We start from the raw sequence: 16,154 nt of genomic DNA on the forward strand, positions 1-16,154 counted from the left end.
CTGTTCAGCGCGGCTCAGCCCGCCTCAGCGACGCTGATTTCACTATGTCCTGGGCCTTAGAATGTTACAAGACCATCACAGAAAAAGCCTTTAAAGTGGCCAATGAGCGCCATCTTATTGATAACGACGGTTCTCAAACTAGAGATCTGCAAACTTGCTCAAATTTGCTTTGCCCATGTTTCACTCAAACTTTCGAAAACATTTGAATATTCAGCAAAAAGTTTGGGCAAAGTTCACAAGTCAAAGTGAAATTAAAAATGTTGAACCAAATTCTCGACCTTTGACAGAGAAGAATATACCCTGGAATATGAGTGTTTATTAGAAAGGGGTGAGAGAGAGGGGGGCAGGAGAGAGTCATATTTAATAGAGTAACCATTGACTTGTATAACTCCCAAAACATATAACTCATCCATACAACACGGGGAGAGATACTAGTGATTTTCAATTTTCAAATGATGTTATTTACCAGGTGTTCACAGGTATGTCCGCGTGGTTTATAGAGGGGTGTTTTCGGAGGTATATAAGTCAATGGGTACTTTACTAAATAGGGTTCTCCTTCTAATTTTCATCTTGCAGTCTTTGACCAAAAGTTAGATGAGAAATGTTGTCACATCTCTATTTCATACTTTGCATTAAAACCTTCCTCAAGCACTGAAGAGGTCACATTACAGTAAGTCAATTCCGTCAGAAAGATCAGTTATGGGCTTGGGGGTGCAACTACATAATTTAATTATGGGGTGGAAGGCAGCTGTAATGTTGACCTTTTCCTATGGTGATGGTTAGCAAACTAAAAGGTTAATTCATACTGGAGATCACATTTCCATCATGGAAAGTAATATAGGTAGTACAGTAGGTGTACTACCAAATAATACTAATATTGTGCTATCATTACAACAATAAAATGTCAATGCATATAAAGTATGAAATACTAAGATGTGCGACTATTAGGTAGTTCCCCCCAAAAAAATTGCGGTAAGGTTTTTGACCATGGAAAGTCATGAAAACTTTGTGCAACCTGTTATTTTTAAGCAAACACCATGATTACTATGACTAATATTACCATGGCAACTGTCAATCTTGATGAATTAGGGCGGCCATCTTTGGAAAACCTCCGGAGTAACATTTTTTTAAACTATTAAAAAATAAAAGTATAGAAGCACGTAACATATTATCTGCCATTTTTCGGGTTCTTTTTCATTGTTTAAAATAATGTTTGATAGCTATTGCAGAATTAGGACCAAAAGCAATTATTACAATGTTGAAATGTCGCAGTCTTTACAATAGAAGATTGCTTGTTAAATATTGCAGCTATGCCGCATTTACAATTTCCAACAAAACAGTTTTTTTACATGTTTAATTGATAACGTAAACAAATTGGAAATGTAGGATTCGAATGACGATTAAAAGCCATTTTAAAATGACAATATTTTTTATCTAAGGCCTGGATCCACAGAGGTCCGTTATTGACTTACCGAGCTGCTAACCTAATTTAACATTTCGTTAAGTGCTGACATGTATCTTCGAATTTCAATAACACAGTGTTAAGTACTGTTTTTTTTTCTAGGAAGGGCATTGCGTTAACTAAAAGAACCGTTAGTTCTAAGGCCTCGGGCATGGTCAGCGCTTATGCGCTGAGCCGTGCTGAGGCGCGCTTGCACTTACCTGTTAGCCCCTACAGCCGCAATGAGAGCGGCTTTAGTAGGGGCTCGCCTACGCTACCGCAAGCGCGCGGAAGCGTAGGTCTTAGGTCATTTTTAAAATCACGCGCTTGCCGGAGCGCAGGGCCGGTCACGTGAGCGGTTCGTCTGATGAGGGCGAACCAGCTCCGTGACGTCACTGGCCCGCACCCGACACGCCCCCTGAGGGCACGCTGTCTAACGCCAGGGAAAGCACCCGCTTTCCCTGAGCCCCAGCGCGCCTCAGCACGCCCGCCGGATACCCTGGACGAGGCCTTATGAGATGCAAAAGAGATGTTCCCCCTAACAATGCATATCCACAGAAGTGCTTTAAAGTTTAAGCAGGGTTCTAAAAAAAGCAATCCAAGTCTGCAGGGTTTTTTGCCCATTTTTATATACAATTGAAACTGGGTCTGCAGAGCTGACCCTGTTAATTTCACCTCCGGGGAGCCCCTGTTTCTGGAGATACTTACCTCTGAAGTAGGTGCCGGCAGCCGCTCCGGCTGAGCTAGCAGGACTTTAAAGTTTAAAGCTCTTGCTTCTAATGGGCCAATAGGAAGCTGCACCGATGACGTCACTGATTCCTATTGGCCCACAGAACACAATCTTTGAACAGCGGCCATAACATGATCCCTGGCAGCCAAGAAGAGCAGCTGCCAAATACTAATTTGAAAGTTCGTATCTCCAGAAGCCGGGTGGTCCCCAGAGATAAAATTAATGGGGTTCTGCTCGGGAGACCCCCTTCTTCTATCTTATATAAAAAATGAAAACATTGACGGGCTTGAATTGCCTCTTTAACAAGACCTAGTCACGACAGAGCGTTGTTTTTGCATATAATTAGCTTTGTGGATATGTGTTAACCTCAGGGGAAATGGCCGTTAAAGGTGCAGTCCCACATAGTCGGCCAGTTGAATTTATTTGGGGCCACTGATGGTTGAAAGTGTTTGCCAATTAAGTGTTTCCCTTACCTTTATCCCACCCTGTCTGTATCAGAGAACCAGTACAGTTAAAGGGATGTAGGGTGGGGGAGGAGAGACTCTAGCTGTACAAGCACTTGCTGATCACACAGTGATATCACACAAAAGGGGAATTAAGTAAATAAAAAAATACTTCAAGCTGCCGAGATCCCTAAAACATGTGACTGAAATTGGTTCACTTTGTTCCTGGGAGAGCTTGCCCCTTTAATGGTTTTAATAATGGTTCTTTATTAGCACGAGATAACAGACCTCTGTGGATCTGGCCTTAGGCTGGTGCCTTAGTCTGTAAATACAATAAAGTATTTGTTTACTAAATGGTTTAAATAAAGTAAGAGGGATTGATGGATTAACCCGTTCACTGCCAGCCATGCAAAGCATTGTAGTGAACCAAAGCCATTTAGAAAGAAAAGAGAAATTAAAGGAACCTTAACAAGGACATATTTGGGATTTCTTCTCTATGCAGCACATCTTGAGATAAGTTTCTGATCAGTTTCAGTACCTCCCTCCCATTGTGACTGGCAGGAAGCAATCAACATATTTATTTTGCTGCTGTGTTCCTCAGGCACTTCCTATTCGCAATACAATAAAGCTTTCTCATGAGAACGATTTACTGCAAACCACGTTTATTTATCACATTTGGAGATCTTCCAGATCAAATAATCATATTTCACTTCAAACCTTTTGTATTAGATTCTTGTATTTTTAGTTTTATGTTAAATACATGTTTGGTTTATATCGGTTTATAGAAAATACTGTACATGACGTTATATGTAGCAACAAACTACCGGTATTAAACAAACTCAGAGTGCAGAGCTCCAGGAATATTATTTAGTGTTTGTGGAATAGATTTCACCTCCCTCTTGAAAATAAATATGCCAACTGCTTAATAATACTTCATACTAGTAGCGTAATAACCATTCTTTGCTACAATTGCAGCCCAAGTCATCATTATATATATAATCTAGTCTTTGTTTTTGCTACTGATCCTGGTGTATTCGGGTTCACAGTACTTCCCCCCTCCCCCCTTTCTTCTCTCCCTCTCTATAAATAAAGATATATAAATACAGTACTTTGAACACCAGGACTGGATTAGATTCTCATGATCACATGGAGCTAGCTCGGATACACTGAACTCACCAGGATGATGTTTGTATTACAACATAGAGGGTAATTCATTAAAAAGGCAGTCCAAGTGGCACTGTAAAATATATATATATATATATATATATATATATATATATATTCTGTTTTCATATGTGTTGCCTTTGATTACATTTATTGAAAATGAATTACCTAAGCTGCCGATCGATTAGTTCTCCCGTGATCGATCAGCATAGATCCTGCTTCCCAGAGTTCACTAAATGGCCGCCTTTTAGTTTCAATCAATCCTTCAGTTAGTGTAACTCAGCAGCTTCAATGTATCCTTTTATTACTAAGTTAACATTATTGTTACAGTTTGCAGCTCAAACTGCTGAGAATATTGGCAACAAATGGGAAATGTTACAAATATCTTGCACTGCTGGGGAGGTGTGCTAAAACTGGGTATAGAAATCAAAGGATGCTCAGTATATATATACAGCAGGGCCCCTGTTATACGGCGGGTTCCGTTCCAGAGGCCCGACGTATACTGAAAATCGCCAGAAAGCGGATCCGGCGATTTTCACTTCTGCGCATGCGCAAACCGGCATTTTTGCCGTTCTGCGCATGTGCAACCTGTGGTATGCGCGCGCAACCTATGGTATGCGCGTGCAACCTGCGGTCTGCGCATGGGCGCCGGGCGCACCCGCCCGTTCTGCGGATCGCAGAGAAGCGGGGCCCTGCTATATATATAAGCCTGCAGCCAACGTCAAGGCATAACCGAATTGCAGGTACCTACACTGAATATATGTAATTATTATCCCTTGGACTAGTGAAAAATGTGAGAAAGCCCTGAAGGGGTTAAATAAAGCATATGCTTTTGTGAGTAGTGCAATTTTTTTTTTTTTATATATATATATACAGCTGAACACAGTTATAACGGGGTCCACCCGCTACGACGGCGTTATAACCGGGATCACGATTTAAAAAAAAATGGCCACCGCGATCAGGGGTTCTGCGTCCGTGGAGTGGGAGAGCTGGGATAACTCTCCCAGCACTCCCTTAAGCCGGCGTCGCAGCGGCAGCCCCACACAGCATTACCCGGCATCTGCAGCAGCAGCTGATCTGTGTCCTGTGCAGAGGAGCTGTGAGTCTACAAGGGTGGGGGGGAGCGGAGGGAGGATCTCACGGAGTCTGGGCCGGGATGTCAGCTGTCTCTCTGCGTCCCCTGGCCAGGAACCAGCTCCCTTCTCTCCTCCCCCCGGTGGAGTTACAGGGAGGGAGGGGAGAAAGGTGTGTGTGTGTATGGGGGGATGTGCAGGCTGGGGGGGTGATGTGCAGGCAGGGGAATGTGATGTGCAGGAAGGGGGGATGTGCAAGCTAAGGGGGTGATGTGCAGGAAGGGGGGATGTGATGTGCAGGGGAGTATTGTGTGTGTGTGTGTGTCCGTCCGCCTGTCCGTCCGCCCGTCCGCCCGTCCATCCGTTAGCAATAAAGCTTTTAAAAAAAATTGCTTTTAAAAAACGGGAGCCACACTCACACCGCGGTATTTGCGGATCCGTGTTGTAGTGGATCGCGTTATAACGGGGATGGGCTTTACATATATATATATATATATATATATATATATATATATATATATATATATATATATATATATATATATTACTTCACATGTCTTAGACAGGTCGGCAACACTGCTTTTCGCCATTATCACCTAGCATACAATGCTTCCACTGCAGCAAGGGATTCTGGGAAATGACATGCAAATGAGCACACAGTGCCACTTTTTGTCTCAAGTCCACATTATATGGAAAACCCTAAAGCCAATGCAAGCTGCTTTATACACAGCTTTTAAACATAGCCTGGGATGAGATTATTATCTAATACTGTACTACAGAACTGATTTAGTTAAAAAAAAAAAAAGAAGACACAGGATATTGTATGGATTGCCCCTGTTAAACTACGATAGTGCAGATCGTGGCACTATCGCAGGTTTATTCATATAACACCCTACGTTTTCATTCTAACGCTGGTAAACACAATAACGGTCAGTTCAGTGTTTCCAAGTTAGCCAATAGGGGGCACGATCACAGTTTCATGAAAACCATATAGTTTAGTTAGAGAAAGACTAGTGTTGTGCAAACAGGTTTTTTTCGGTTCACAATTTTTTTTTTAACATTTTCACATAATTAGTGAAAATTATTTGTTTTGTTTTTATGAAAAATTTGTTACCAATGTCTCACTTTATTTAAAAAATAAAACGTTGGCAACATTTTTTAAATGTCATTTTTTTTAATTTTTTTTTTATAACTTTGGTTTTATTGAGTTTTTGAGCAAAGAACATGTACAACAAAATCTTCACCATACATTGTACAAAGAAATTGTGTTACAAACTAACATTTCTCACAAACAGGTATTGGGATACAGCTAACAGAAAAATAAAAAGAAAATAAAGGGGGGGGGATGTAGGGGAGAGAGGGGACAGGGAAGGGGGGGGGGGAGGGTGGTGTGGTGCGGGAGTCAATCCCACTAGGACTAATAGAATCGTGGAGTTTCAATTCCTAAAGGTTGTTATATCCTTAGCCCCTCCAGGGGAACCTATCCACCCGATGTCTTAGATACCCACTTCACGAGCCTGCCGAGGGTGTTCTTGGCACTATGTGTCCTGCGTGATTCCTACACACAGCGTTATTCAAGGGAAAACGCATCTATTACTATCAAAGCAGGATAGTATCTCTTCCTACTCCCGGGATGTCCCTCTGGTCCAACCAAGGTGTCCAGGTTTTTAGATAAATTTCGCCAGTGTCATTAACTAGACTTGTTAATTTCTCCATCTGGCATACAAACCAAATTCTGTTCCGAATCTTGGGAATTAGAGGAATTTCGGGTTGCTTCCATAGTGCTGCGATCTCGCACCGAGTAGCTGTTGCGAAATAAGCAACTAGTTTATTACTTGATTTAGTCCACCCCAAGGACGGTCTGTTCAGCAGAAACTGCCACGGGTCCATGGAAATTTTAAGATTTAGAATCTTCTCAAGCCAATCTCTGATTTTTCGCCAAAGCTGTCTAATCCTCGGGCAAGACCACAGCATATGTAGTAAATCAGCCGTTGCTCCGCACTGTCTAGGGCCAGGGGGGAGTACCCTGGTACGAATTTAGATAATTTCAAGGGAGTGTGATACCATCTCATTAAAACTTTATATGCGTTTTCCCTTAAAGTTGTGCATATAGAGCTCTTGGCAGATGCCGTAATTATTCTAGTCCACTCTTCAGTCTCTAGAACTTCACCTAGATCTCTCTCCCACTGATCCATGTACCTCAGTTTGTGGTCAGCTTGTACTCCTGAACCGATCACCTTTTTGTACAACAGCGATATGAGTCCCCTGGTATCCGTCTCAACTAGACAGAGCTTTTCAAACTTGGTTAGTGGGGGTCGTGGGGTAACGCTAATGTAAAATGCTCGCAGTTGGAGAAATCTAAATATTTCTGAGGGGGGGATGTTTGATTCCTCTCTAATTTGTGCAAAGGGCTTCATATCTTTGCTCCCCTCTAGATCTCGGAGTCTATGTATGCCTAATTGCTTCCAAATTGAAAATTCCTTTCTGTACAGGCCTGGAGCAAAATCTGGGTTGCCCCATAATGGAGTCATCAGAGATCCTCTAGATAGCAGATTACATTTACTTTTATTGGCCTCCCAGATAGCCAGCGAGTTCGCCACTGAGGCCAGCGGCTTATTCAGCAGCTTCAAGACTGTTTTGGGTAACCATATCAAGCTTTTTAACTCTATTGGGGAGCAAGCTTCACTTTCCAATGCAACCCACCTTTTCGAATCCGGGTTTACGTGCCATTGGGAGATTTGGCTTAATTGTGCCACTTTGTAATAAGATAGCAGACAAGGTACCGTCAGGCCCCCTTCCAATGTTGGCTTTTTTAAAATCATACCCTTTACTCTCGGTTTTTTTCCTTCCCATATGAATTTGGATATAGCAGACTGAAGTGAGAGTATATCCGTCAGTCTGAGTGGCACCGGTAATGTCTGGAACAAATATAGTATGCGTGGGAGGAGATTCATCTTTATACTATGTATCCGTCCGATCCATGAGATTTTAAAAGACGTCCACTTTCTCAGCTCTTCCTTCAGATCGCGGATCAGTTTGGGGAAGTTCGCCTGGTAGATACTATTGTAATCTTTGGGGATTATAACCCCTAGGTATTTCACCCCTTTTTTCGGCCAATTAAAGTTGAAATTGAGCTGTATCAACTTTTCTGTCTCTTTCGGGAGGCTTATATTCAGGGCTTCAGACTTAGATTGGTTGATCTTAAAGCCTGATATATCATTAAATTTCCCTAGCAAGTTGAAAAGGTTCGGTAAGGAAGTGAGCGGCTTTGAGATTGTGAGCAAGACATCGTCTGCGTAAAGAGCTATCTTATGCGTTTGTGTGCCCGCCTCTATGCCTCCCACATCTGGATTATTTCTAATCTGTGCCGCTAAGGGCTCTATACACATTGCGAATAGAAGGGGGGATAATGGGCATCCCTGTCTGGTGCCGCTTCTGATTTGGAACGGGTCCGACGGAAATCCCTGGTGGATCACCCTAGCTGCCGGTCCCTGGTATAGTGACAGGATAGCATTGATCACCCGCGCTCCCATCCCAAACTCTCCAAGCATGGCCCTCAGATATGGCCAGTCAATCCTGTCGAAAGCTTTTTCAGCATCCAGACTCAACATCATAACTGGGATCTTACGTGTATTGGCTATATATATCAGATCAATGATCCGTCGGGTGTTATCTGCAGCTTGTCGATTTAAATGTCACTTTTAAAAAACAATTGTTACAATGTTATTTTATTGAGAGAATCACGTCCAATAATGTAAGTTTTTTTAGGTGAACACGTTTTTTTTGCACAAATTATTTTCTAAAAAAAAAAAAGTCAACCTTTGCAGGGTTCTCAAACTTCAATTAACAGTTTGCCCATCTCTAAATAAAAGAGTTAAACCTTTTGCTTCATAAAAAAAGGTAATCTATTGTTTGAGTGCATTTTGTGGCATATCAGTAATGATTAGGTTTGTGATTAGTGATACTGGACAACAGCATTGCAAACTACCTTATGGTAAGCCCTTGGATGTGAACGCTTTAACTGGAACATTGTAATGACTCCATTTTGAAACAAGACATCCTCAAAACGGAGACTTAGAAAGCACTGCGATTCAGGCTGGTAATTCTAAATATTCTTCATGTAAGGAATGGGCAACTCTATATTTATGATAACAAGGAACTGTAAATGCAAACACTGTCTCCACTCATGCAGTAAACTGCAACAAGACACCTACATACAGTATGCACATAGCTTGGGGATTCAGTGCACAGTATTTCATTATGTAGTATTATAAACATAAGTACAGCTACCAGAATATCTTGTTACAGAAATGTAGATACTGTAAGTGCAGAGCTTCTTTCAGGAACTGGTGTAGAACAGGGCAGATGTAGGTTTGGAAGACCGTGCTCCTCCCTTTAGAAGTGTGCTTTGGTACAGGTATATGGATCAAAAGTTGGCAACCACTGCATTAGATTTTATTAAGCGGATTATTTACTAATATCTCACGGTTGCAAATCTGGGGCAAAACCAGTGCAGAAGAATTGCACTCGGTTTATCAAAGGCAAAACTCCAATTGCTCTGTGGGATTCCTTTTCTATGACAATTGCGGTGCTCTTTTTGCACTGGTTTCGCCCCAGTTCTGGAGCCGGGAGACTGTAGTAAATAGTAAACCCTAAGTCACGGTATACTGTGTATATTAATCTGCTGAGATATGTGAGCGCTATAAAACCAGCTATATCACACACTAATGGAGTTGACCCGAGAAGACATGACTGAATTGTGGTAACACCTCCAATTTTCTCTTTAGGTCACCACACCGTCTACATCGGGGTGCATGTGCCCAAGAGCTACAGGAGGAGGAGACGTCACAGGCGCAGAACCGGCCACAAAGATAAGAAGGAGAAATCAAATGAGAACTATTCTGACCTAGAGAAATCTGACAATGAAAATGTAGATGAGACCAGCGCCAGCATCCTTAAACCTCTCAGTAAGTACTTCTAGAGGAATCCCAATAAAAGTGTAATGCTGTGTTGTGCATCCTCAATAAGCTACTCACTGCCAAATAAGCCTATATCACACAGTTTCATTCACTTCCAATATTTAAGGGGTCACTAAGCCTTTTGGTCTCAAGTACTTCTAAGGGGAGTAGGAATGGTATGGGTGGGTGGGTGGGGATAAAGGGTGGATGGGTGGGGGTAAGGGATGGGGGTAAGGGGGGGAGAAGGTATGGGATAAGGGGGGGATAGGAGAAGGTATGTGGTGGGGGGGGGGAAGGTATGTGATGGGGAGAAGGTGAAGGGGGGAGGGGAAAGAGGCATTGGCTTTTTGGTCCCAAGTACTTCTAAGGAGGGGAGGCATTTTACTTGAAGGTACATTACATCAAGACTATACAACACTTCAAAGGGCAAAGGGACAGCAATTGTAATTGTAAAAGGCACAGCTTTAGGAAATGAGCTTTAATTTGTATGTCTGCTTTATCTTTCTAACGATTTTGCCTAATGCATTTAAAATTGATTATGCATAAAATTTGGCAAAAAACACCAACAGAACAATATCTGAAAGGAAAACGATAACAATTTCAGATAAACTACCATACTTAAAAAATGATGTGAAAATCCTCCATCTTGGCAGAAACACATGATAAGCATGCCTATATAAAGGACAAGTTCAATTTATTAACTCGGATACTGTAGCTTTCTATTGTTTTCACATTGATGTACTGTATGGGCAGAGGCGGATTTCCCTCAAGACTGACCATGCTACAGTATAGCCTAGAGCAGCAATTTTTTTGGGGGGGGACAATTTTTGTGCATGTGTTGAGAGTGGGTCTTACCTTCTCCGGAGTGCCCCCCCCATCTCCAGTATCGCGTTGTCATGGCGACCTGATGTCTAATGACGCTGTGCCAACACGACGTTGTGTTGCCTTGACAACGCGGCATCACATGTCGCAGTGACATCATGGTGCTGCAAACGTAGGGCCGCCCCCGCTGCCAGTGTGAGCCCATGGGCGGCAACAGGTGAAATCTGCCACTGTGTATGGGTGAATGGAAGTGCTTCACAGCTCAGTGTTTGCAATTTTTAACGTTATTTTGTAATTAACTAGTCATTTTGCCTATGCGACCCAGCTGAAACCCCTGCCCTACCATTAAGTAACCCAAAAACGGTATTTGCCCTGTATTTGATCAATTCCAGAGGTTATTTTGTAATCTCATGTTGCTTCAGATACCTGTTCACATTTGAATGAATTATGAGAAGCTTGAGACTTTATTGAATAGGGTCCCTAGAATAGAAGTTTTTTTTCTGGTTTTGTTATATAAATGGAGCTAATTTAGAGAAATGTGCACACTAATGCATGTCTTTTTGCATGAATCAGGTGTATTGGTCTCTGGCAAATCAACAGTGAAAAATGTGTATTTGTTTTCATTATTAAGTACATTTTCTGAAAATATGTTTAACAAATGAAGGATTAACACTAGAGAAAAGTAGTCAAGTGGCAACATTTGAGGCTCCCTGTATCTTTGAGCAAGTCACATTATACCTGGGTGTCAGGCCCTTCAAAAATTAGATTGCAAGGTCCCGGAGGGCAGGGACCCAAGTTTGAATATTTATGTCTACATTGCTGTGTAATATTTACAAAGGTAGTGACGCTCACTAGATGACCCACGGGGGATAATCATATTTTCAAAGTAATATGCAAAGAAATGACTGTCTCCTACAGCAAAGGAGGGGTGCATCCTGGTGAACTGGATATCAAATAACATTGAGTTGTGATGGGAGATATGTAAGAGACATAGATCCACCATCAAAATACATTTGACTTTGGAGTACTGCTAGAGACCTAAATAATAGACAAAAATACCCAATGCTACATCCTATGTGACAAAATGCAAAGTTAAATACTTAAAGGTTAGTATTCTCATTAGTAAGGGTCATTTAGTTAAACCCTTTGGCCAAAGCGTTATAAGCCTGCAGCCATTTCACGGCATGACCACTATACAGGTCCTACCACTACCTGTGAAAGTTCTCATTTAACTCTGCTGTTGAGGGAGAATGGTCTCAGTGGATCTGTCCTGCACAGGTGCATGTACACGGGTACATTTACACCTAAATAATACTTAACTTTTATTATTATATACAATAAAATTAACGGAAAAACATAACACAATGAATTGACCAGGTAATGAAAATATAAATAATATAAAACATTATGTTTGTTAATTAATAGCGTGAACTACTATTTTATTTGTTTTGTATTAATAGCACAAAAAGTACTGTGTCTACTTCAAATATTTGCATAATGTGTATAATGGCTGGAAGAGAATATGTGGTTTGTTCTTATATATCTGTTCCTATATGACAGATTATTAGTTATAGAATTATGAAAATGTGTAATAAATATTGCAAAGGAAATAAAATAGACGTTCACTCAATTAACTATAGTAACACAATGTAACTAATTACCTAAAATTTTTAATATTAGTGTAATATAGATATATTAAATTGTCAGAGCTAGTAGGGGCCTGGTCACCTTATTAGGTGACTATACAGTTAACTTATTCTGATATCATCTGTAACCATGGTTACGGAGCGGCAATTATAGCCTCTGGCAAGAGGGCTCATCTGGTTGCCTCTGACAAATCTACGTAGCAGGAGTGGAATGCGTAAGCATGTGATGACACCATAGCAGGAAGTAGACAGCGGTGCAGTAGTAGTTGGCGACAACGGTCGGAGCAGATTGGTCACCGATAGAAGTCAGTGAAGGCAGCTTTCCTGGGGCCCAGGACTAAAGTTCGCCCTTGTGAGCCTCCCATCTTTCTCTTACATTTCCTCCTCGCTCTCTCATCCCCTCTATTTCCCTCCTAATCTCCCATGTATTTCTCCCCTCATATATCACCCTTAAAAAGTTGCATGGGTTAATGGGTATGGGGTACCAGGTGGGGGGTGTAAGGTAAGGTATGGGGTAGGAATGGTATGGGTGGGTGGGGGTGAGGGGTGAATGGGTGGGGATGGGGGTTAGGGGGGGAGAAGGTATGGGATAAGGGGGGGAGAGGAGAAGGTATCTGGTAGGGGAGAGAAGGTATGTGGTGGGGAAAAGGTAAGGGGGGAGGGGAAAGAGACATTGTCTGAGGGGAGTTTACCTTGGTGTGGAGTGCTGGAGGAGGAAGCAGGAACATGTGGGTGGTGGGCCTTTGGCGGGACCTGCAACGGCCCTCAGAGGGGCCTTGAGACAGGCTAGAGGAGCCCTGTGAAGGGGATTTCAGACGACTGTGCAGAGGGGCCATGTGACGGGTCTTTCAGACAGCAGTGGAGAGGGGCCCTGTGAAGGGGATTTCAGACGGCCTACAACAGCCAATGAAGGGTCTTTGAGATGGCCCTGTGAGGGTCCATGGATGCTCCTCAAATAGGTAAGGGGGGCCGTTTTTTTTTTTTAAATTATTTTTACGAGCCAGAAAAGTATAATATTATGGGCTGGAGGGAGTGGAGAGAATACTGGGCAGTGCTGGGCCCTGGGGCGGTAGAACAGAGTAGGAATAAGCAGCTGCACACCCGGGAAGTTTAAACATGTTTTTCCCGCCTGTGCAGTTACTGATATTGGCTGCTAGTCCCCACCCACCAGGAAGGCCCTGATTGGCTGTATAGCTAAGCAAGTTATTTGTGTTTATTTTACTGATTCGTTGGCCCGGGCCCTCTGACTCACGGGGCCCGAGGCAGGAGTACCGGCTGTCCCCCCCCTGTCGGCAGCCCTGAGTGAAGGTAGCCAGAAGTTTCATGAGTTGAGAACGCACTGCATTACAATTACGATACTTGTAGCCAGTGAAGATATGTAGATAGTAACTTTGAGCTGAGGACATACTGAATTACAATTTTACCCAAACGAGAAAAGGCAGGAATTAGACTCCATATCAGTTACTTGCCTACTATTCACTGAGCCCACCATACTTCATTAGGTACTGCCTTCTCTTAATCAGTATTTAGTGCTCTCTCCATCACCACTACTGTACCTCTAAGTCCAAGTATTAATACACACACAGATTTAATTGAGCAGGAATTTACCCCAGTTATATAGGCTTATTCTGTGGGCAATGAGCCCACTGTCTACTTACCTCTGATTTTATATTTTCATTACCTGGTAAATTCATTGCATTGTGTTTTTCTGTTTATTTATTTTATTGTATGTAATAATAAAATGTATTATTAAGGTCTCTAGGAATGCCCCAAAGTAAGTGTCGTTTTATAGTGGGTCTATGTCCCTTACATATCCCCTATCCCAACTCAATGCTACATTGCTGTTCACCCTGCAGAGCTATATAAGAAATAAAAAAAATATGGTATAAATAGGCCTCATGTTCTAGTTCAGTGGTAGTTGACACCATCAGTAAATTCTGATGTGATCTTAACTATTCGCAACTGACCAAGGATATACTAATCGACCTCACTGAAAGTTTGTAAAATGTAGAGTTATATTGTATTACATTTCCATTATGTCTAATGGCACAGGCGACATCTGTAGCTTCTGTAAATGTACCTTTTTGTGTTATTGGCTGCTGATGAGAGATTGCATTATGTGTATTGTATGACATGAATTTGATATTCGTTTTTCTTGTAATTGCGTTTGTAACTGTGTGCTGGTGATGTTGCACGTATGGAGTCCATCGGTCTTATTTAGCTCCTAGCTGAACAATTACACAGCCCTGCTAAGAGCTACCCTGTGGGCTCTCTAACTGGCGGCCCGTGAATGGCCTTAATGTGGCCCTTGGACTTTCTGCTCCTGCTAATTTCATACTAGTTTCTTTGGCAGCTAAGTGCAGATTTTCAAACTGAAATTCACTTGCTAGTTAAGGTAACGTGTTTATATACTGTACATAGTACATAGTACATCGTACACATATTATAAACGCTTGCAAAATGTTGAAATATAATAATGTTGACGTTTTTAAATAAATCTAAAATGACATTATAATAAGCTTGTGGCCCTTCTACTTCTAAATGTTGTCTGATCTTGCCCCTTAAGAGAACTAGTTGAAGAGCCCTGAGCTAGGCTTACAGTATGTAGCAAAGCTGCAACAAAGCTGAATAAATGATAACTTCTGGAAGACCATTTTAAAAATGCAGCACACAAGTGACACCTATCACCCCAGCTCTATTTTGCAGCTGAAAGCTGTCTAGTGCTGCATCTAGACAGCGATATATGTGCATGAAAACACAGTGACGCATGAGTGCATTTACTGTAGCTAGTAGAGGCTGCGCACAAAATAGTTGTTATGTAAGTGTTGGGGGCTGATCCACTTGGACTACAATCTCTTGTATCTTTATACCTTCTAATCCAGTGTTATGACTCTCTAAAGCCCAGTCAGTCTGTTTTACGGTTTACTTATCTTCCCAGAGTGTTTATTTCCCCCTCTCTTTCTAATTGCACTCTCTAATGAAAACCAGTGATGTGTCCCTTTTTGAGGATTATATTGACTCAAAATGGAAAGTTTTCATTCATCACCACTAATGCAGCTGCAGTGAGTGCTGAATAAGACATTAAGAGGTACGGTAACCCTTGAAATGTTAGTATTATGGCTTTCAAGCTTCCTTTGCAGATCTGTCTGTTTTCCCCTCCCTTTCCTGAATGCTGTGTTACTATGTTTTAAGGAAAATTAGATTTTTAATTTTTTTTTTCAAATCATTTGAAAAGTTCTTAAACTCACCAAATGGTGTTAATTCAGTAATTTGTGGTATTGATGATCAATTCACAAAACTACTGCTGTAAATGTGGCTTTCATACGGAAAAGCTATTTTTTATATTAAAGCCGCAATCTCCCCTAATCATCCTTTTTTTTAAAAATAGGATTGGAACCGTGGGGTCCTTTAGAGTTGAATCGTGCTATTTTCAGCTATGGGAACCCCCCCAGTTTCCGAGATAATTATCTGTCAAGTTACCAGTAATACTTCCTGACTTGAACATTGCAGCTTCCTACTGGCCCGAGATTTGGCAGCCAAAAATCGGGAGCTAAAAATCGAGAGGTCCATTCTTGGGGATCACCCTGTTCCCATTCTGTAAAATAAACAAGGGGTTAAAAAACAATGCAGTGGGATTTGCTGCTGCTACAAACTGGCCAATAATCTGAAAAGTTACATGCTCAATAGAGACTGTCTCTCCCACAGCACGGTACATGATACATGCACTTAAGCAACTACATACATGGAATTTAAACAAATCACATGCAATGTCGATTAAAGCAGCGATCCCCCCATAAAATAGAAAAACCTAATCTTGGATTCCAGAAGAGCTGAATTGTCATGGTGAAACCACAGAAGACCTTTCATAGTTATCCAC

At 41.7% G+C, this 16,154-nt stretch overlaps 1 protein-coding gene across 7 annotated transcripts in view; it reads left to right on the forward strand.

The window, feature by feature from the left end:
* The window catches only part of SLC4A4 (solute carrier family 4 member 4), a 289,901-nt gene that overhangs the window by 94,396 nt on the left and 179,351 nt on the right, over positions 1-16,154 (forward strand). For all 7 annotated transcript variants that reach the window (XM_075607963.1, XM_075607983.1, XM_075607994.1 and 4 more), the window contains exon 3: positions 9,639-9,818. In XM_075607963.1, the coding sequence (XP_075464078.1) occupies positions 9,639-9,818 (180 nt within the window). The remainder of the gene's footprint in view (positions 1-9,638; positions 9,819-16,154) is intronic.

Source organism: Ascaphus truei, chromosome 1, assembly GCF_040206685.1.
Source record: "Ascaphus truei isolate aAscTru1 chromosome 1, aAscTru1.hap1, whole genome shotgun sequence".
NCBI lineage: Eukaryota > Metazoa > Chordata > Amphibia > Anura > Ascaphidae > Ascaphus > Ascaphus truei.